Source organism: Ctenocephalides felis, unplaced genomic scaffold (assembly GCF_003426905.1).
Source record: "Ctenocephalides felis isolate EL2017-DRISC unplaced genomic scaffold, ASM342690v1 CF-g0.4_SCAFFOLD_03570, whole genome shotgun sequence".
Taxonomy (NCBI): domain Eukaryota; kingdom Metazoa; phylum Arthropoda; class Insecta; order Siphonaptera; family Pulicidae; genus Ctenocephalides; species Ctenocephalides felis.
Genome location: NW_020539724.1, coordinates 14197202 through 14221282, shown reverse-complemented (window position 1 = coordinate 14221282; position 24081 = coordinate 14197202). Strand labels below are relative to the sequence as shown.

At 28.6% G+C, this 24081-nt stretch overlaps 1 protein-coding gene across 1 annotated transcript in view; it reads right to left on the bottom strand.

Moving 5' to 3' along the window:
- Nucleotides 1-2274: 2274 nt before the first annotated feature.
- The window catches only part of LOC113383211 (acetylcholine receptor subunit alpha-like), a 124532-nt gene continuing 102725 nt past the window's right edge, over nt 2275-24081 (bottom strand). The window contains exons 6-13 of the mRNA XM_026621457.1: nt 14904-15084; nt 9833-9948; nt 6958-7126; nt 6752-6888; nt 6537-6683; nt 6089-6226; nt 4289-4514; nt 2275-2525 (exon numbers count right to left, since the gene is read on the bottom strand). Coding sequence (XP_026477242.1) covers nt 2334-2525; nt 4289-4514; nt 6089-6226; nt 6537-6683; nt 6752-6888; nt 6958-7126; nt 9833-9948; nt 14904-15084 — 1306 coding nt within the window. The 3' untranslated portion in view covers nt 2275-2333. The remainder of the gene's footprint in view (nt 2526-4288; nt 4515-6088; nt 6227-6536; nt 6684-6751; nt 6889-6957; nt 7127-9832; nt 9949-14903; nt 15085-24081) is intronic.

The window sequence follows — 24081 nt, the reverse complement described above, 5'->3', positions numbered from 1 at the left end:
TGGGGCAGAAGACAGTATATTGCACGACTTGTAACGGATAACACATAATGCTTATTTAGGTTTCCATATTTTAAATTTTAAATTATAACACACTGATGATGAGACAAACCTAGTCTCGAAACGTTTGTAAAAATTATTATTTAATAAATTATTGCAAAAAAGAGTGTTGTTTGTTCATATTTCCAAATTAAGATCTATTTATCCACTCAGAATACATTTGTTATATATATATATATATATATATATATATATATATATATATATATATATATATATATATATATATATATATCTCTTATTCATGCAAGTATGCACATACATTTATTTAATAATTTATTACTGGCCCGCAGCTATTTTCTACTTTCACTTTATACTTATAAATATTTTATTTACTTTATACTAAATATTTTTGGCACTAATATTAGTTTTTTTCTAAATGTTATATATTATATACATTTACATAAACGTATATATGTAACAATTGATTAAATAAATTTTCTGTAGCATTTCTGCAGCAAAGCTGAAATCAACTGAAAAATAAAATGCCAGAAATAAATGAGCCTTTGACAATATGCTTCATAAACTTTGATAACTGAAATGTGTTCAGTATTATTATGTAACAATTTCTTGTATTTGAATAGATTATATGCAAATTAGTAGAAAAATTTAGGTTATTTCCTTCCTACTTTCAAGTCTGGTAATCATTCTCTAATAACAAATGACAAAATAATGAGTGCAAAGAATACTACAAAAGTACATATTTTTTTGTACTTTCATATTTTAAAGATTTGTTTAAAATATCAAGTTCAATTTTTTTTAACATAAGCATTGGGTTATCAGAAATTTACAATTTTGAACTTTAACTTTTTTTTGAAATATATAGTTTTGTCATATATAAGAGATTGATATGATTTTCCAATAATTATATACATATAATTTAGTTTATGAATATTGTCATTATATATATATATATATATATATATATATATATATATATATATATGCCCAATGTTACATTCAAAATTTGAAGAACACGATGATATTGGGAAACGACCAGATTTTTTCACCAACATAAATATAGTAATAAAAAAAAATATATATGTAATAATATTAAGATTATAAAATTGAGGAGCAAAATATATGCACTTGTGAGTTAAATTGAAAATTATTTTGCATTATTAATACATTTTAATTTTATTTACTTTCGGTATCAAACTTAAGTATTTATTATCACGTCTCTTAATAGAGTGAATAAACAGAAGAATCAAGCAAAGTCTGTCATTCATTTATTTACTTATTAATTCAACATAAATGACAATAATACTTAACAAATCTTATAAAATAATTGATAACACAGGCCTACATTTTTTTTTGTTTGGTGCATGAAATGTTAGAGCTGATTCTTATAGTATTTTTTGCGCTGATTTCAAATCTGCAAACCATTTTTTGTATCAGCTCTAGTTTGTAACTTAAAAAGAAGTTGGTCCATTCTAGGTCGTCACGAAAAATAACTTTTCACAGTGTCAACTAATGTCCCAACTAAGACCGAATGAGTCTTGTAAGTTTGTATATACGAGTAGGCATATCTCATTAAAATAACATTCTGAATTGTATTACTATTTTATACTTTCATTCCTTATATATCATATCTTGAAAACTAAAGCTCATAGAAAAACACCAATGTCATTTTTGAAATCAGCGTCCCAAATATACTTAAAAAACAGCATTAAAATCGTTTGCACCATTTTCCTTGTTGGCCTGTGTAATTAATGTAATATGATAATATCTTTGACAGTGTATAATAAAATAATCTTTACATTACTGTTATTTATTTTCATAATCCGTTAAAAACTTTAGAGCTCCAATCTATTTAAAGTGCGAAGATAAATAAGTTTTGCTTCTCAATTGTATCATTTCAACATTTTAGCATTTAATCACCAATATTAATTTCTAATTTTTCCAATATTATATATTTAAATATTTTTCTCGTTATTCTCTAAGAATCATCGTATAGTTAGCAGTAAATCAAAAGAATGAATGAAGTGAGTTTCGAAAGGTAAGAAAGAAAACAAGGTATTAGGCAAAATCATATTGGTTTTATACGAATTTTTGATCCGGAGCGATATATTCTACTGTCTACTTAATCGATATTCGTCATTTGATCGTTTTTTAAGCAAGTTTTAATATATTATTATTATTATTATCTTACAATTAGTACTATAAATATAATTTAATATTGCATTATCGTTTATTCATTTTTATTGGTTCATCCCATAAGCACCAAAACATATAATTCAGGCCGCCATCGTAGCGTAGATAGCGCGCAGCTGCCGCTATTGCGGCGGACATCGTACGACGGTTGTCGTTGCGAATTCGGAGAATTTTTTATCGATAGGCACTCGGTCGTCGTACAATGTGGGCGCCTGTAAGATTATTCCTGCGGTCCCCGCCAGTACCGCTAAAGTAAAAATCCAAAGAAACAAACGATCGAGCACCATGGCGACGTACTTCCAGTCTTCTTTCACCTAAAATGTAAGCAATAGCTCAAAAATGAAACATTTTATATAACCAGCATTCTGAGCTATCGCTTTTGCTTTTCTTTCAGATAATCACGCTTTACAACTATGTTTTAATTGATTTTTAATTGTATTTAAGTGTAATAGCTATTCTCGGTTACATGTAATGTCATATATGTCAACACTTTGGGCATAACATTGAGCACTGTAAAATTGTAGGTACTGATGCATTGCATTTGTAAAGAAAATATGCCTGAAGATATTATAAAAATTTCTGAATATCTGATGTTGCTTATTAGTAGAATCCATTTTATCAAAATTAATTATTTTACTGAATTGTTATTCAAATTTCTTGTCAATAGAGTCATTTTTTGTCACGTGAAAAATCTACCAATTTCTTTTACAATCCATAGGTTTTGGCTAATTTAACTAGATTCCTATCGATAAAGATTTTTGGCAAAGGCAGGTCCAACCGTTACGGTGATACGGAGCAAAGAGTGCAGAAAATACAAATCGAGTTTTTGAGAGAACGGAGTATCCGATTTGAATGATCTAAAAAACATTTAATTTGTAATAATTCGGAGAAGAAGTGATTAGTTTTTGGCAAAGGCAGGTCCAGCCATTTCAAAGATACAGAGCTAAATGTGCAAAAATGGCAGTTTTTGAGAGAACTAAGCGTCCGATTTGAATGATTCAAAGAGGTTGTTTTTTATGCAAAGGAATAATAATCGTCTAGAGTTGTATTGTTACACATAAAGACATAATTGAATAGAATTATCGATACAAAATTTCTATTTGCATTCGTATAAAATATTTTGTCGATTTTCGATTCACAGATGAAGGTCTTGAAGGTCAAGATCAAGTTAAATTTAAACTGACCAGCATAATAGAATAATAATAGTAATAAGCGGCAGATGTAATATAATACTAATATATGATGTTTATTGGCCCCTACCATCAAAGGATAAGGGGCTCCAAAAATTCTAATAAAGTTACCTTTATTAGTAAGACGTTGTTCAGTACCCATATAGTGAATGCGGTTACCGCACTGACCCATATAGTGAACAAAATTTTCACTTGCTTAAGTAAAATCGAGTAGTACTACGAGGCGCAAATTAACAGCAAATGTGTTAAACTCTCGCTTGATCTGCATATTAGGATCACTATTTTTTAATAAAATAAATACCGTAATGGAATTCTATATATTTTAGCAACTGTAAGGATTGAATGTATTTACTTAATTAATACTTAAGTATTTATAACCCATGAATTAGTGTAAGTGGCATTTTGCCTCGTGGCAAGTTGCATGAACCTGCCTTTATGAAAATTTGATCAGTTCTTCATCTTGTTAATACAAGTAAAATGTTTTTTGAACTCCGTTCTCTTAAAAACTGTGTTACCGTTTTTCACACTTTTTTGCCCGTATCTCCGGAACGGCTAGACCTGCCCGCGCCAAAAACTAATCAGCACGTCTCCTTATCAGTACAAATCAAATGTTTTTTGAATTATTTAAATCGATTGATCGGTGTTCCCGAAATCGTCGACGAAAATTTGTATCCGCACGCACTCACACACACGCACACACACATATGTCCATTTTTTCTAATGTATGCTAAAATATTCAGAAACCTTTGAAACGTAAAGATATATAAAAAATTTCATTTTCGATTTTTTTGCGATTATTATAACTTGCCCTACGGGAAGTTAATAATATAATCACCCTAAAATATGTATATAAAATTGCATTCATCGATATTAATCGAATAGCAAACCTTTGTGGAGTCCTCCAACATTCGCGTGTGTTCCGCGATAAACCTGACGCAGAAGCAGGATTTGTGCATCCGCGGCGGGCAGCATTCGTGAGAGAATGCCGGGTTCAGTAAGACGCTCGGGCTTTTGATACCGCCGTCCGCATCGTCGATGTCGCTGCCGAGATGCGACAAAGCCGGAGGACCGTGAATCTGACAACTTCCACCGAACGGTCCGATCTCACCGAGACTGAGAGGATAAAAAAATTAGAATTAATTCATAAATGTAAAAATCTATAATATAAAAATGATTCGCAAAATGTGTTGGTAAGCGCATAACTCAACAACGCCTGGACCAATTTGATCATTTCTTTTTTTTTAAATGTTCGTTGAAGTCCAAGGATGGTTCTTACGGCGAGAAAAAATCGAACAATTGCCGGAAAAACCCTAAAAATAGCTCTCTTCTTTTTCACATACAAACGTTTTCTAACTAAAACGTAGAAACAATTTGAGCTTTATTGCTATTGTATAAAGTTCATATTAAATTACAAGCACTCACTGTATACTCCTAAACGATTATTCGTATTTTGATAAATCTCTCTAAAGTTTGTTAAGAAAATTTTCTAGAATGTATGTGATTATAAAGTACTGGGCAGTATGTGCAATATTATAGAAATGAATGGAAAAAAGCAAAAAACTACATGTCATTTTTTGCGTTAAAAACAAATGAAAACTATCATCTGCCAAAAATTTGAATTTACTTATGAACCTAGACAATATTAGAATATGCATAATAAATTTATGATTATAAATAAGAAAAATGAAATGCCGACATTATTATTGCCAAAAAGCAGCTGAGATGTGCCAGAAATTAGAATAATATTAAATACAGTATATGTATGGCAGATTGAATGATACACATATGAAAAAATTAATTCACTTAAAATATGAAATTAAGTATTATTCAGGGCCGGTCCTACCTTTAATGCGATGCATGCAAAAAATACGAGCGCACGACTTAGGGGGCGCCAACACAAGATTCGGATATTAAATTTTCAATATAGATTTTTCTTTCAATCTTTCCACAATATTTTTCAAATTCGTAAAAATTTCACTTTATAACAACAAATGGGAAAGTAAAGATGAATACATACAATTCGGTCCTCACGATATCGATTAGGAGAACTTTAAGATGCAATTTTGGATATCTTAAATAATAAAAAAATAAATTAATTTAATCCAACATGAAGTACCAGTGTTATATTATGGTTATGATTATGTTATACCGTTTAAAAGACTTCAATTTCTAATATAGTGTAGGTATTGAGACTCATCATTTTATTTTAAGCAGTTCTACATTTAACATCGCTAATATTATAAATGCATATGCATTTTGGCGTGAAGAGTAATTTAAAAAACAATATTTATTATTTTTAGGTAAACGGTAAATATCAGTATATTGTATTAAAAAATTGTAGACATGGTTACAGGACAACGTCTGTCGGGTCATCTAGTTTAAAATATTTTTACTTTAAATTCACTACTGAAGTTTACTATTCATCTTTATTACAGTTTGAAATTTATAAAAAAAAATCTATATCACATGAGGGAGACTCACGACACAAAACTGTATGAATCCCTATGAAAATATAAAGTAAATCTAAATAAATTACGAATATTATTACGTTCATTAGTTTTATTATTAAAATAATTAACTATTGAGGAAATATAAATTTTATAATTTGACTTAATTTAAAGATAAACTCAATAATTTGATAAATTGCATTAAGAGAAACTATAGTTTTCTACATAATGTTACTTTACCTGGCTGGAGATAAATCTTCCTTCGACGATGTCCTGCTGATATATCTCTGATCCTCCGAAGAATTGGGATGATAGGGAAAATAAGATGGGACGTCTTTTCCACGCACCGTCCGCATTAAAACACCACCAGAAGCATGCCTAAAAATATCTGGTAGTCAGTTTCGTAATTTTATTTCCAAAAATGTAATTTTATAAATTATACACACACCGAGCACACACACACACACACACACACACACACACGCACACATATATCCATTTTTTTAAGGTATGCCAAAATATTCAAAAACCTGTGAAACGTAAAGGTATATAAAAAATTTCATTTTCAATTTTTTTGCGATTACTATAACTTGCCCTACGGGAAGTTAATAAACTACGTTTGATTCGGAATAGATCTATGGTATTTATTAGTAAATTATGTGTATTAATTAATTAGTATTTCATTTACCCATGTGTTTCAAATTTATATTGCGGCCTTCGCATGAACAGCAGCCTGGGAAGAATATGTATGAAAACGCGCTTTACCCATGGTGCCATTCTGTGCGTTTGAGGGGACCTAAAATGTACATTCAGGACCACCACTGTCACGCATATACTAAAAATGAAATAGAAATTAGTATAATTGTTCAGAATATTTCAAATCGTATATTGCTCAGATATTACCTAATCGATACCAATATCATAGCAAATATTAAGTATTTTCCGAGCAACGGCACAACTAACGATGTTGGCGGTATAATTTCGACAACCAGCAGAAAGAACACGTGGAGACTAATCAAAATCGAGATAGATAGAGTAACCTAATGAAAAAAATATATTAAACTTAATATACAATGTAATAATATAATATTATTCTTTATACAATTTACCTTTTCACCACTGTCCGAAGGAAGATAAAAGGTCAGCACTGTCAAAAAGCTAATTCCCATGCAGGGAATTATTATATTAACCGTATAAAAAAGAGTTTTCCTTCTCATAGTTATATTGAATGTGATATCTAAGTAGGGCTCGTCACAACAAGTGTAGAACTTTTCATTCCTATTTAGGAAAAAATTATACAATTATTTTATTAATTCAATAAATACACAACAATATTTCAATTTACACAAATCAAAAAATAAAAATTTTATATAGAAACTTAAATAATTAATAATAATTGCAAGAAATCTGAAAGCAGTTTAAATGTTTATACGATTTAAAAAAAACGTAAATAAATTATTATGACTAAAGATTATATTCCTACACCTTTCTTGAATATGTAAATATTTCTTTAATAGGTAAATCTATCAGTATTATAATAAAAATGTTATGTATCACTTGTGCGTATTTTTCATAATTGATACCTTAATATAAACAAGATTTTCATAACTATAACATTTAATTATTTTTTTGCGAAAAGCCCTAAATGGGCAATAAGTTGGAGCATGACACATTATAAACACACATGTATATGTATATATAATATATGCATGTGTGCAGGGCCGGTTCTACCTTGAATGCAATGCGTGCAAAAAATGCGGGCGGACGCCTTAGGGGGCGCCAGAACAAGATTCGGATAATATAATTTTTTAAATATCATTCGAAAAATATTGAATTTAATTGTATCTTTTACTAATCTTGGACAATATTTTTTAATTTAATTTTATCTTTAAAACAACACTTCGGCATTACGATATCAATTAGAAGTTTACGATGCAATTTTAGACATTTTAAATAATGAAAATTTAAATTAAAATAATTCAGCATGATGAACCAGTGTTATGTATAATAATAAAACGCTAGAATTTTTCTGCTCTCTATAATTTGCTCAATATAAAAAATCGCATGAAAATATAAGAATATTCTTGCAAGCTATAATGAATATAATGAAATTTTTGGATGTCCGAAAAAGTTTGGATTGAAAATAAGAATTTAAAAATAATTCGGTAAAGCGACAACGATAGAAGGCACTACAATTGGATTATGAGCACCCGCAAATCGCCTTGATCTTCTAAATAAAGTTAAAATCAATATATTTTATGCGCATTTATATTATATCTAATTTTTTGTGTACTAAATCCAGATTTATTAAAGAATTTTCTTAGAATCTCTAATCACCTGTTCCCGGTTCAATTCCTGTTTGGTCAAAAATGTAATGGGATGTCGCTTGAACCCACAAAAACGAACCAATCAGAAAAATAATATAAAATTTTAAAATCTTTTGTAATTTAGTAATATCTAAAATTTCATCTAACAAACATATGTATTAATTCAAACCTCAACTAAGTTCAATCCTTCGAAAATTTAAACAAAGTGTAATAATTTAATAGAGTTCGGCAGCATCTCGGTGGATCACGAACTTCTATACATTTTTGTAATCGATCTTGTCAAAACATAAATATTTATATAATTTTTATGATAAATTGTTCAAAAAGTTAAAATTATAGGGGAGAGGGGCTCTAGAAAAAAATTAGCACTCGGGCGCTGAGTACCCCAGACCCGGCCCTGCATGTGTGTATGCCCAATTGTCCGATGTGTGTTTCGTGTCTGGTGCATAGTACATAGCCTGGCCGTAATTGCTCGGTAGGCACAATAATTAAACTAATTGAATTGCAAGCACATAGTTTGACAACAGCAGTGACCAACCGACTATCCCTAGGCTAAATTTCATGCAGTAAAATAACGTAAAAAATAATCTAATAACGATAGTTAAAAGTTGTTTACTAATACTAATCGAAGTATTTTTATCCTAAACTAAATATTAGGGAATGCAATACCGGTATACCGGTATACCGAATTATCGGTAAACCGCCCGATTTTTCGGCGGTATTTTTACCGGTATTTACCCAAAAAATACCGATATTTTTGGTAATTTTACATAAGCGCTATTTGATACCTAATACACTAAAGTTTAAATTTCTCGGAACAAACTTATCTTTAAATTCCATAATCGCATAAACAGCTATATCTTCAAGTGATTCTCTAGAATAAACAAATGTCGAATATTATCTCAACTCGTCATTAAACTGAATATTTATTGCTTTACTAAGGGCTTCATATCGTGTTACAATAAATAGAATTGGACTGATAGATAATTTTATGATTAATATTTTTGCTTCTTATTACAATTATAAAATATTATCTTTCGAAAACGTTTCGAAATTTGGAAATACTATAGAACCATCATATTGTTTTAAATAACAATACTTGACAAAGTATCCGATCTTAAATTAGTGTAGAAAATTATTTTTTTTTAAATATTGGAGATTATGCTAATTTAACACATCGGATACAGACAATACGTTTATTATAATAATGTAATATGATCTTTCATGAGTTTTTGGTCTTTCTTACTCATAAGTTTGTTTTTGGTGAAAAGTACTCAATATACTCGATAGTGATAATGAATTAATTAAATTGGATATAATTTTGTTAAATTATTATTTAAAAAAATAAACTTATTGTTTTATTTTATTGTTTTTATTGTTTAGTTGAATATAGTTGTAGTTGTATATACATTTTTTTATATTTGTACTAGTAACATTCAATTTTGTTTACGATTGTTTAGGATAATAAAAATACCGGTAATTTACCGGTATTCCGGTTTTAAAATGAAAAATTACCGAAATACCGGTATTGAAACTTTTCATCGGTATTGCATTCCCTACTAAATATCATTGATTTTTCATATAGTGATGAGTTGACATCAGAAAAAAGTGTGATGTATATGAATTGTAAGTACTAAATTTAAAATAATCATTTTACCTGACTGCCGGCACTTCTAGGATATCCCATTCCACAGACATGTAAAACTCAGATAAATCGACACCGACGTCGACGATGTTGCTTCCAGACTTCTCATCCATGTGCCTTAAATCGACCTAAATCAACGTTATTAATGACTACATAATCGATTGTTTTAATTGATAATTATTTTCAATTAAGAAATGATTTATGTACAAGTGAATTTTTATTATTTTATAACTACACACCAACAAATTTCATTCCAACTAAACGAACGAACCATAACTACAGCACATGCGTTGGATCCGCTCGTGGAGCATGATTTTTTATTTATTCAGCTTTTTCGGCTACGATTCTCCTGCACTTTACTGAAATAGAAAATTTATTAATTGCTCGAAAAAAATGACAAGGACGCCCATGAGGAAAAACTTTAATTTGGATTTAAAATTGTGCCCCTGATTTTATTAATTCAATGTTTAGACATTAAACTGTTTTGAAAAACTAACGAAATTTAGATTATATATTGGTTTCAATAGAACACCAACTCTTATAGCTAGCAAAAATCAATTTATTATAAATAAAACCGAATATTTATGATTATTTATAAAGTGTATGGCAATATTGTTTGCTACGATTTTACAATTTGAAACTATGAAGAGTTTTACATGAATGCTTTACAATTAGATAGAAAACTAAATCAATAATTATATACTGGTAAAATTGAATTTTTATGAAAATTGTACTAATATGTCAAAAATAGCGTGTAGATTTGGAAACATTATGAAAATAAGATTACTGAAAATTACGTTTTGCATACATACATACACCCATACAATGCTGAAACTAAACAAACATTTATATAAGAACAATATTCGTCTTTTAAACCAATAACTAATTTAATCCATATTATTTCATTATATTTATGTGCGTGCAATGAGTTTCTATTTCTTTTTTATTATTTCTCATAATTTTCAAGCTGTGCAATTGATATAAGAGTAATATTACACACATTTATGCAATAATTAAATAATCTATAAAAATTTCCTTAGTCCTGTAGCTATAAAAAGTATTTAAAAAAAGCGAAATCATTTTTGGTCCATTTTAAATAATACATTTCCTTGATTAATATAAATTTAGTCTGTAACATTTTCACTAAATTAAGAGTATTACTTATAAGGGTTTCTAGAAACTTTTGGACTAACAACATATTTAAAAAAATCTGTATTGTGTTAAATTAGTTTAAAATAAAATTTCGTATTTTTTGTGAGCATGTGACATGTGACAAAACATGCATTTATTTATCGTTGATAAAGAGAAAGTTTAACTTAAAATTAATCAATTTTTATGATATATTTAAAATATATTGTGTTCCATATATAATAATTATATCAAATGAATGAACTAAATTTTATATAATTATCAGTTAAATTTAATATTCTTTAATTGATTTTATTCATCATTTTCTTTTTTATGTTAGAAAGAACATAAGTAAAAAATCACAAATAATCAATTGAATTATTTTAAAAGTGTAGGTAGTAACTTTAAAAATGGAAAAATTTGTGAATTTACAAACAATACTAAGAATGAATATCTAAGGAATAATAATCAAATGAAAGAAATTTCAAATATCCAAAATAATAAGCAAAAACATTCATCAAGAAAATCAATCTGTAAAGCAATGAATGATTATACGAATATTACGGAAAATTTTACAATGTTGATAAAATCTGGTATTGTTTCAAAGTTTCACATGCAAGCAAACTATATAAATATTTAATCTAATTTTTAATAGATATCATATATCATGCAATATTTATATTTATATACATAACAAAAGAAGCACATTTGAAACAAAAAGCATTTACCAAAACGCACTACTCGATCGATTCATGTGTTTTGTGGATATTTTAAGGGCTCTTGTTTAAATATATACAAAATATTTTATTCTTATAATTTTAAACCTCATATTTAGCATTATCCCTAAATATTTCTTTTACTATGTACAGATCAATTTAATTTATGTTTAACTATCAAAATAGCAATATTTTACAGCAACTATGATTGACACTCATTCCTTATGATCAGTCTATATCAATCCAATATCAATATAAATATTTTTATATTATATTATTTATGTAATTGCATACATTTTTTAGTTTACTGGAAAAGGTATAAAATGAAAGGCGGCATTATAAAAATAATTTACTGCAAAAATAATTATTTTTAATTCAATTTATTACAGTTTGGAAATTCGAGAAGTGCTTACGAATTAATCTAAATTTTGAGATAAAAATACTAATTTTCTCGTTTAATCTCCTAATGCGTTATAAGAAAGTTGAATGAAATAATAATATACAACAAGAGAGTAGTATTAGTTAAAACCTAGATTTTTGAATTTATGGGTAATTCTACAATAAGAGGTATTTGAAAATAGATGTTGTATTTTAAATATTGAAATTGTATGCAAAGAATTCCATGTTGTTTATAAGTTGCAAACAGAAGTAGAAAAACCTAGAGAAGAAATCCGGAAGAACTAAATAATTTATCTTAACTTCTTAGAAAATATAGTTCCAAATGCTTCCAAATAAATAAAATATGAATCTCTAATAGTATTAGCTCTTAATATAAGCATTTACATAGAGCGCACGCTAAATAATTTCTGCTGTAAATATGTAGATGTTTCAAGAATACTGATACGTGTAATACCATATGATAGTATTTAATAACACAATTTTACACATTCCATTTATTATAGATATAATAACAAACTACATTTCATATGTCTGTTATTCAAAAACCTCTTATTGTAGATCGATATCTCATTGAAATTCACAGAAATCCTATTAAAGCATATTAAAAATCGTTCATAATGATAGCGCGAGGTTGTAATATGAAAATGCAAACCTTGTCTTATATGTGATTTGTTATTTATGAATCGATTATTGCCAATATTTTAAAAATTTTGAGCCTCTTAACTCTGTTATTGTATAAGTTGAAATAATGCAAATGTACGTATATCAAAAATGTTCATGCTTCTGATAAACAAATTGAACTAATTGAAAGCTTTACTTACTCAAGCACTTTTAATAGATTAATTAATTAATCAATTAAAATTAAAACAAATAATGTCAGGCTGGATGTCAAACTCTTCATAGTTAATCGATATATCGTTTTTTGATTATACATAATATTTAATAATTTTGTTTAATTTTAGAAATCACTGGGCTATTTTATACCTTTCCCATTAAATACAACTGCAGAGGCCATTGAAATGTTCGAAAGTTCATGTGATATGATTAATTAATACTTTTCATTTGTTTATTTGTGTGTTAAATAATAATTGATGTATATATACAAGTGTATATGTATATGTATAAATCTGTATCAAATGTGAAATTTTTATCATTAACAATATTCGAACATATTCAATGAAATCGCTTTCATGAAGATATTAAATGAAGGGAGTCTTATTTCCATTTTCATTTTTTATCTTAAGTTAAATTTTGTGTTAAATCAATACATATCAGAATAGCATTTCTGAATTAAAATAATATTTTCAATTAGAAAATGAATGTTCATTTTTAGACGTGCTAATTGTAATAATTATGTTGCATGTAATTATAGAGTGTAGTGAAATGTTTTTAGTGTAATAATTCTTTAAGAAAAACTAATTATAATAATATTCACATATAAAACGTTGGATCAATTGAATTGTGATAATTCAATAAATAACGTTTATAATTGAAAAAACACCGAAATTCAAAGGTATAATAAAAATAAAAAATAATAAAATATTGAATTCAAATATGAAAAAAGTAAAATAATTATAAATAAAATTAAATAATATTGAGTGAATATATTTGTTGTTAATTGATAAATTATTTAATTTGTTTTCAAAAAAAACATGTATATTGTGTTTAATACAGCCAGCACGCCCTTAATATTAGTCTTGAATATATCACTTAAGATAATTTTAAATATATATATAAATTACAAATAAACACCACAACCATATATATATATATATATATATATATATATATATATGTATTAGGGTGGTCATTAACAAGACATTTTCGAATTTCTTTGCTCCCAAGAACGCCAATGCTTCCAAATGAATGAAAAATGAATCTCTAATAAAATTAGTTCTTAATATAAACATTTAGATAGGGCGCACGCCAATTGAAAGTTCCTTATATTTGTTATTAACATTCGTCATTAAGTAAATTCTTGCGTCATTGACACATAACGTGAACTCAAATATTAGGACACATAAGAATATTTATAAACCACTTAACCTCTAATTAAATCCTATTCATCATGGAATCAAGAATAATTTTGCATATTTATTTAATTGGTGATGTTGAAACTCAAATTATTATCTTGATTCCATGATGAATAAATATTATAGAACAGCCCACATGGATTTAATGAGAGGTTAAGTATATAAGTATTATAAATATTCTTATGTGTCATAATATTTGAGTTCTTTGAATACTATACAGATGGCGCAAGAAATTACTTAATGACGTATGTTAATAACAAATATAAGAAACTTTCAATTGGCGTGCGCTCTATCTAAACGTTTATATTAAGAGCTAATACCATTAGAGATTCATTTCTCATTCATTTGGAACCATTTGAGCCCTTGGGAGCAAGGAAATTCTAAAATGTCCATATTAAGGAGCACCCTAATATATATACGTGTACGTCGATATTTTACAAATTAGTTTTTCGTTGTAATCGGATAGAAATTACTGTTTTCAACACATGCAAAAAATGATGGAATATACAAAGCATTTAGTAATAAATTTATTATTGTTAAATAAAACCCAAATATTCCTTTTCGCTACGCTTGACGATCCGTGTATACGGATGTCGCCTATAAACGACACCGAGTGAATCGACTTTCCGTTCAATGTGAGTTAAATTAATTAAAACACTCTCGAGAGAATAAATTGTAAATTCCGTCAGATTTTCACATGTGCCTAGCAAAGTAATCAAATTTTAATTATCGTTCGTGTGGTTACTAAAACACATATTTATTTTTTAATAAATAACAGAATGAATGAATTTTCTTGTAAAATCGGACCTTGAAACCGTCATATGTCCAACTGCCGAGCTTCAGAACGCAAGTCTGGACGTCATATGGGAAAAACTCAACGTCAATGGAGCACGAGGACTTATAAACGGCCGGCGGCTGCCATATCACTAATCCAGTATAGAAAACGGTCGCCTTCGTCATTATCGTCACTTCGTAGTTACCATCGGCACTGAAAATAATCCATAACTAATGAATTTTTATATGAAATTTCACACAATTGTTTCCATTGTACGCCCTCCGGAGGAAACGTCGATTCATAAACGGCTGCGACACTTGCTAGAATCATATGAAATGTGAAAAATTGAAAATAATTGTTACCTTCATTCAACTGGCCATGGATACTCATGATATTTTCATTTATATATAGATATGAACGCATACTTACGTAAATTTTGATGTAATAGTATTGAACTTCCTCAAACAAACATGCACTTTAAAAACATAAATGAAAATAAGTAACATTAAAGCTTTAAGATGTATAATTTTATTTTTTTTATATAAGACCTTTAAACAAAATGTTATAGGATATTTGTTTGTTTAAAAAACTAGTGATTAATTAAATTTTGTAAACTTTGAGAAATTCGATAGAAAATATCGTATGTTTCTACAAATTTATTTTATTTAAAATAACGATGCAAGATATTCTCCCATTGTTAGATGAAGAGATCAATAGTTGAAAGAGCCATTGATAATAAATGAAATAATTAATGAAATGTTATCAATGCAAAAGTCCATATTGGTATTGTACGAGATTCGATTCTCGCCCAGTAAACACTGTGTGATTTGAGCGGCGGTAGCAATCTGAAATCCACATAGAATCCACATGAATGTCACAGCGCTGAAGGCACGTTTGTGGATTTCAGGTTGCTACCGCCGCTCAAATCACACAGTGTTTACTGGGCGATTATTAGATTACATTCGGAAAATACTTGTTAAAAACGCATTAAACAAATTAATTTAATCATAAGTAATTTTTATGAAATTTAACATGCTGTACAATCATGCATCGGGCAAAATCAAATCGCAGACGGGTATTGATGTAGAAGCCCGTTGTACGTCTTAGGGATTTTACGTATATATTTTATTTTCGCGAAACTATACTTTGAATGAATATCATATAAAATTTGTACTGAGCATATCTGTTTTTAATAGATCATATTATAACCATGCAAAGTGAATCTTTTCTAATTCACGTCGACGATGGATTCACGAATCAATGAATAATTATTAAAAATCGTCCCCAAAACGTTCAAACGTCCCCCGCACGGCTAACTGCGACTAACCTTGAAACCATCGTAAGTCCAGCTACCAAATTTGAGTACGCAAGTCTGCTCATCGAAGGGAAAATATTCGACGTCGATCTCGCACGACGATTTGTAGATCGCCGGAGGTTTCCATTCGACCAGACCCTGGTGGTAGATGGTTGCTTTGGTTGCCAATGTCACTTCGAAGTTACCATCGGCGCTAGGAAAATCAGTTAAAATCGACACGGAATATACATTCGAAGGGGAAAAGAATCGAGGATTATATGTATTGACTGATTGATTCAATTGTAATTGATTTAACTGGTGAATTATGCGTGTACAACACTTCAGATATTTTTCTATTGTATTTACAATTTGCAAGCAGATTTATAAAAACCTAGATGAGTGTGTGGTTCACGCTGGAAAGCAATGAATTCATATCAACTAGATATGTCTGCAATAACACAGGTTTTAGTAGTGTTTAGTATGTTTTGTGTCTTTTGAGACACAAAAACCATTTTATATTAGATTAGTAAGTTGCAGTATGTACAATGATACCCCCTTACTCATATGATGATATAAACACATGAAATAAAGTACGCAAATTTAACAAAACTAAATCTACTGAAAAGCTTTGTCGGTGGGAATGTTTATAGCACTTTGACCAGCCATTGTTCAATGAATATTTCATTGCAATTTATGTGCAAGTTATAATAATTTAATAATAATGAGCTATATAAAATCCAAAGTGAAAATAAATACATCATATAACAATTTTGAATAATGTTTATTAGTAATATGGTAACACTCGTGATGCACATATTTATTAGCGTCAACCATTATACACATTTATATCATGATACATTTTATAATAGCATTAAAAATATTTATAATAGCATTAAAAATATGTATAATATTTAAAAATAATAATGTAATTAAAGTCATACTTCAAATATGACATGATCGGTTTGTCATTGTAATTAGCATTTAGAAATGAACCTTCTTTAGAGAAACGAAGTAATTGCTGTTAAACAACGCTTAAACAAATATTGTTTTCGCAACTTTACCCATCACGTAATTGTGTTTGAAGAACTTCATGTAATTAAAATTAACATACATTCATTGACTGATGGTATTTGTTTTACTTTTTCACTGGCGATATAATCTCATTCTTTGAACGGCTGTAATATCTGTTTTGCTTAAAAAATATTTTCCATTTCAATAACTTCAAAGATTTATAGAAACTACGAATAATATAGAAATTATTTCAATAAATTTTCATTTTCATTATAATTATTTTCAAGGAACAGGGTAAAATATTCTTTTGATTCAGGCATTTTTCATTAAATCAAGATTTGTACTACGATGTAACTTCAAAACGTTTATTTATCTATGCCGATTTCCTTGTTGATATCGGTACGCATACGACAGATCTCTATTCACATACGCGACAACTAATCACAATCGACCCGTATAGAAATGATATTTAATGAAATGATATATCATCGAGAGCGAATGACGAATCATTGGCACTCGACTCTTGTCTTATCTGCCGTAACGCACTTCCGTCGCATTTGTACGGATTTACACCCTAGTCGCCCCCAAAGAAATTTTACTTCAAAAATTACATTTTTGATTAATATTTATTTCATAATTTATTCACCTAGTGCCTGTTTTATTAATGACACTCTCGTCATTCAAGTATAAGGCGTCTCTAATCTATTTGCCATTGATTAATAGACCATTATTTGCAAGACCTGAGTCTTTTCAATTTTCAATTCCCAATTTCCAATTTAATAACTAAAGCACCGTTAGGACAATGAAATATTCCCTGTGCCTGCTCACAAATTATTCGCATTTGTTCTAATTCAATAATTCATCTGTTTTACTTTGTTCTGAAAATAATGCAATTATATGAAACGGCAGCCACATCGGCGTTGGAGGTTGGAGGCGAAACGGAGGCGCGAACGGATTCGAAGCAGAATTCAGGTGGAGGCACAAGTTTACAAATTACATAATTAAGGGGATGGATGAGTTGATTAATTTTTTGCGAGACCCATATCGCGCCTCTCTGATTAATCGAAATGGATTATTGAGATTCTGAATAAATAATCTTAGACACCGTCCGAGATTCCAGGAATTTTAAAGGCGTTGTCGGAATTAATTAAAAACCGATATCAATCAGAATGAATTAACAAAAAAAAATGACAATTAGTAAGGTTTGTGATGAGACATTAGTTATATATATATACAGTATTAGCTCTTAATATAAGCATTTAGATAGAGCGCACGCCAATTAAAAGTTTGTTATATTTGTTATTAACATACGTCATTAAGTAAATTCTTGCGCCATCTGTATAGTATTCAAAGAACTCAAATATTATGACACATAAGAATATTTATAAACCACTTGACCTATTCATCATGGTATCAAGATTAATTTTGCAGCAAAATATTTATTTAATTGGTGATGTTGAAACTCAAATTATTATCTTGATTCCATGATGAATAAATATTATAGAACGGTCCACATGAATTTAATTAGAAGTGGTTTATAAAATATTCTTATGTGTCATAATATTTGAGTTCACGTATAGATGACGCAAGAATTTACTTAATGACGTATGTTAATAATAAATATAAGAACCTTTTAATTGGCGCGCGCTCTATGTAAATGTTTATATTAAGAGCTAATACTATTAATAGTCATTTTTTATTCATTTGGAAGCATTGGCGCCCTTGGGAGCAAAGAAACTCGAAAATGTCATTGTAAAGAACCACCCTAATATACATATATTAGACAAAAAACAGGTGTAAGTGACATTGGGCAAAGAATTGTGGTAATAATTGACCTATTGACCCTAAACAGCATAAAATCAACATATTAATTTATGGGTGATTCATTAGTATTGAAGTTAATTTGGAGAAATTTTGCAAGCATGCTGGTTGGTTTAAATTAGTTCTTTCTTCGTAGTTCGTAGGCTTTTAATATTTTAGAAGGTTCATTCAGACGAGGATGTCAAGATTTAATCAAGGAGAGTTGTCTAGATTCATCGAATTGCTTTTAAATATTTTGACATCTGAACGATCTTTTTTTTTAATTTCATTGTTGTTTTATTTAACACCAGAAAATTCATTAAAATCTTTACAATGAAAATGCATACATCACCGACTGTCCATTACGATTTTCGGTTTGTTCTCACTTAACAAAACGGTCTTCTCGACCGTGTGGTTTCATACATAAATAAATATACAATGTAGATTCTGCAAATGTATGTTCACCACATTCTAGCGGAAACTTGTATTATTTACCTAAATCTGCTGCACACGAAGAACAAAAGTCCTACAACAGATGAAATGTTCATCGAAAATTGTTTATTCAAGAATTTAACATTATACTGTACTATATAACATTAAAACATGGCAAGCGAATTAAAAGCATACGTACAAGCGTTTTTAATAAAGATCATATTAGGGTTTATGTCGGTTTTAAAATCCGGTAATTTGTAAAAATTATGAGAAGCCAAAAAAATCTACTAAATTATAAAAATTTACTATCAATAAAATTGAACATTATATAATTTCAGTCGATAATTGCTCTTATTATTACATTTAATATGTTTGAGAAATGTTTGTAATATTAACAACTACTTTTGTGTAACATATACACATCTATACACTGTTTTTAATAACAAATTCTTTTGAAACAGTTCATTTTTCAATAAAACAATAAGTTAGGAAATTTTTTAAGCGGAAGAACTTTTCTAATAAGGTTCATAGTTTGATAAAACCCAAAGAAGTTTGGAAGCATATTTATTTTTTGTACTGCAAATAAATATAGAATGTAATAACCGGTATAAGGTAAATATCGTTAGTTATATATTAGCTTTAATGGAATAACTTGTGCGACTATTCCGTTGAAAGGAAATCGAATTCTCTTTGGGCGCTAATAAATCTCCTGAATTTAATTCAGGATGTCAACAGAAAATAGATTGAAGAAGTTGTAGATAAGCATATTTATATAAATAATATCTAAATAATTAAAGGCTTTCAATATGCTTTATGAAGTTTTTTTATACTTTTATTAAATATTGCCTGTTATGTAAAAGTATTATTTGCCTTTTCGGTTTTATGAAAAGTGCACTCTTGAGCTGAGAGCTTAGAGCAAGCCATTACAAATTCATGAATACATTTCGAAAATTTACATAGATCGGACTATAAGTGTAATATTCGAGAAAACAATGAATGAATAAATGAATAATAATCAAAAAAATAATAATAAGTAACTGCTGCAATCAACGAAATATCTATTTTCAATAAAAAATGGCACGACTTTTCACTTTTAATCCATTTGTCGCTAAGTTATAACTAAAATTTCTTTTTTTAATTTTCAAAATTTTTTCCATGCTATTTCGATACGAAGTATGAATTGTTTTTTATCAATATATATATATATATATATATATATATAAATTAATATATATATATATATAAATTAATATATATATATATATATATATATATATATAAATTAATAATTTATCAATTTTTTATAAACATATATATGTAGGTGACAAAAATTCCTCATTATTCCTGTTAGTATCATATATGATTTATGTTTTCAAAGTAAACTCCGGCAGTTTATTTTTTTTAATTATATGGGGTGATATGAAAGCAATTTCGAAACAAAACGAAAGCAATTCTTTGTAAATGGCCCATAAAAATACTAACTGCCCATTATTTTCACAACATTACAGAAATTCATGATGTCTTGTTATAAGCAAAAAATATTTCAGAAGCAACGAATTGAAGAGCAAATTTTGTAAATTAGAATAAACTATCATGTTAATATTTTTAGATTTATCATGATTTGTACCATATTAGCAAATGAACCATTAGTTAATAAGCTCTCTCCTTTAATGTATGGCCATTTGATTCTACATCATTGTTTCGCTTGTCAAAATATTATCGATATACATATATATTAACCCAATTATAATTCGAGTCTGGTATCTGCTGACGTTTTCGAAAAATACAGTAAATCCAATTTATTTAAAATGGATTATTTCAATCATTCATGTCATATCGCACAAACGACATGCATATGCCACATGTGTATCTACATGTTTTGTGTTTATTTTGTAAAACTGAAATTTTGCCCGAGGACGAGGATGAGGGCATCATACGAGTAATAAATTCAGAATATTTAATAGGTGTACCAGCACTAATAAATTTTATGACTAATTTAGCAAATGCATAGCAGCTGCGCTGATGCTTTTATTGAGGTCATAGTTTATTAAATAAATTTTTATTGAAATGGTTATTAAACATTTGTAATATATAATTAAAAATATAGTCAAATATATCAGAGGAATTATGTGTAAAATACACACACACATACACACACACACATATATGTATATATATATATATTTATATATATATATATATATATATATATATAACTCAAAAAATCCTAAACAATTTAAAACGATGTTAACTGATCATATTAAATTAAACCATAATATAGATTTTTTCAACCGTAAAATTTTACATTTTGAAGAGAACGTAATTAAAAGAAGACTCGCTGAGGGGTTGTTTTTACAGTTGCATAACAACAAAGTCATAAACAAACTGAACAAACTGAAGGAAACAAACACGTGGCTCCTTAATAGAATATCAAAATTTCTTTAAAAATGACAAGATCCCATCGCTTTTTAAATTTCTCATAAAACTTGAACACATGCTAAAAACTGCTTTAGGAAAAAATGTGACATTTCTATCTTAAACTCCGAACAGTAAATACATAGTTTCGACAACTTGTTAAGTTATCATGTTTATTAGTGTGTTTTACCATCTGTGATGTTAAAAAATATATATTTTATTAATGTGCACATACTCATACTATGGATTAATAATGGTTTCATATATTTTATTAGGATACAAAATTGTAAGTGTTTTATTAATATTATTATTAATATTGTTTTTCTATGAAATTTCTTACATACTATTTATTTAGTTTTAAATTTTATAGTTACATTGATTACCACTGAATGAAGGCTAAGATGCTAGCCGAAACGTATAGATTTTAAATAATCTTTTAAAAAACACTCATACTATTTTTTGATGTTTGACTTCTGTGCATATATACGAATAAATGCATTGTGAAAATTTGCACTTTCCCGAGACGTAAACTGTTAAGGCGTTCTTTGAAAAGGAAAATGCAGAGCGCCGAATGAAGAAAGGTCTCGGTCTCAGTCAGAGTCTATGAGACGAATAACAATGGAACGCTAAAAGCAATTCTAACTATATAAGCTTTGAAAAATGAAAGAACTGAAAAAAATTGTAGTTGTAGAAATGATGAGATATAAAAACTCATCGTACTAGAATGTTTGAAGAAGGGACATGAAAAATGAAATTGAACGAATAAGAAATCGTGTAAATCATTTAACATTTGGTATATCCGTTTTATTAATTGATATATCTATGCATACTTTTGAGAAAAAAAAAGAGTGCGCGTAAGGATCACACGCGATCGAATTAAAACTTATTTGATACTGTACAAGATGGCATTTAAGTAAAAATAAATACATCATATAACAATTTTGAATAATGTTTGATAGTAATATGGTAACACTCGTAATGCACAGATTTATTAGTGTCAACGATTATACTCATTTATATAATGATAAATGTAATTTATGTAATGATAATAGTATTAAAAATATGTATAATATTTAAAAACAATAATGTAATTAAAGTCAAACTTCAAATATGGCCTTATCGGTTTGTCATTGTAATTAGCATTTAGAAATGACCCTTCATTAGAGAAATGAAATAATTGCTGATTAATAAATTCTTTAATACTTGTTCGCACAGTGGATCATGTTAAACAACGCCTAAACAAATATTGTTCATGTAAATGTGTTTGAAGAACTTCATGTAATTAAAATTAACATACATTCATTGGCTGCTTGTATTTTTTTACTTTTTCGCTGACGATATAATCTCATTCTTTGAGTAGCTGCAATATCTGTTTTGCCTAAAAATATTTTCCATTCTGATAGATTTTCAAGATATGTACTACGATGTTACATTAAAATGCTCACTTATCTATGCCGATTTCCTTGTTGATATCGGTACGCATATAACGTTGACGCCGGTACGCATACAATGACAGATCTTTATTCACATACACGACGACTAATCACAATCGACCCGTATAGAAATGATATCATCGAGAGCGAATGACAAATCTTTAACACTCGACTCTTATCTTATCGACTCTTATCTGCCGTAACGCACTTCCGTTGCATTTGTACGAATTTACACCATAGTCGCGCCTAAAGAATTATAAATATATAAATAAACTTCAAAAATATATAGAAAAATTACCGTCTTTTCCCAGCGACACTGATAACTCTGATTCATACTCGCAAAGTCGCTGTTTACCACCATTCGTCCCGATTTTTCTTTATTATTCCTGCATGTTGGATGCGAGCTATTTATCTGAATATTTCAGAGACGACCTACATACCACAAACTATCATCTATATCTATGTCGTGTTTATACACTTTAGTCTTTGTGCCTTTATATATTGTCGACGTGGTAAATGTGTTTGTCGCTGATTCAATCCTGGGCTAATCCCTGGATTGATTTAGGTGTCCTACGGTCGGAGGTCGCAGGGGCGTCCGGTTGTCCGACCTCGGATAAATCATCCAAAAAGTGCCGCCGATGACAATACGGATAACTGGATGATGGAATGATATTAACGGAGTGAAATTATGAATCTAACACATTTTGGAAAGTGATATTGAAAGGATATACGCATATGTTATATGCACATTAATTTAAGAAAACTAACTAAAACTCAATCGAAACAGCTATGTGTTATATGTAAAATATATTGGCTCTATGTCGT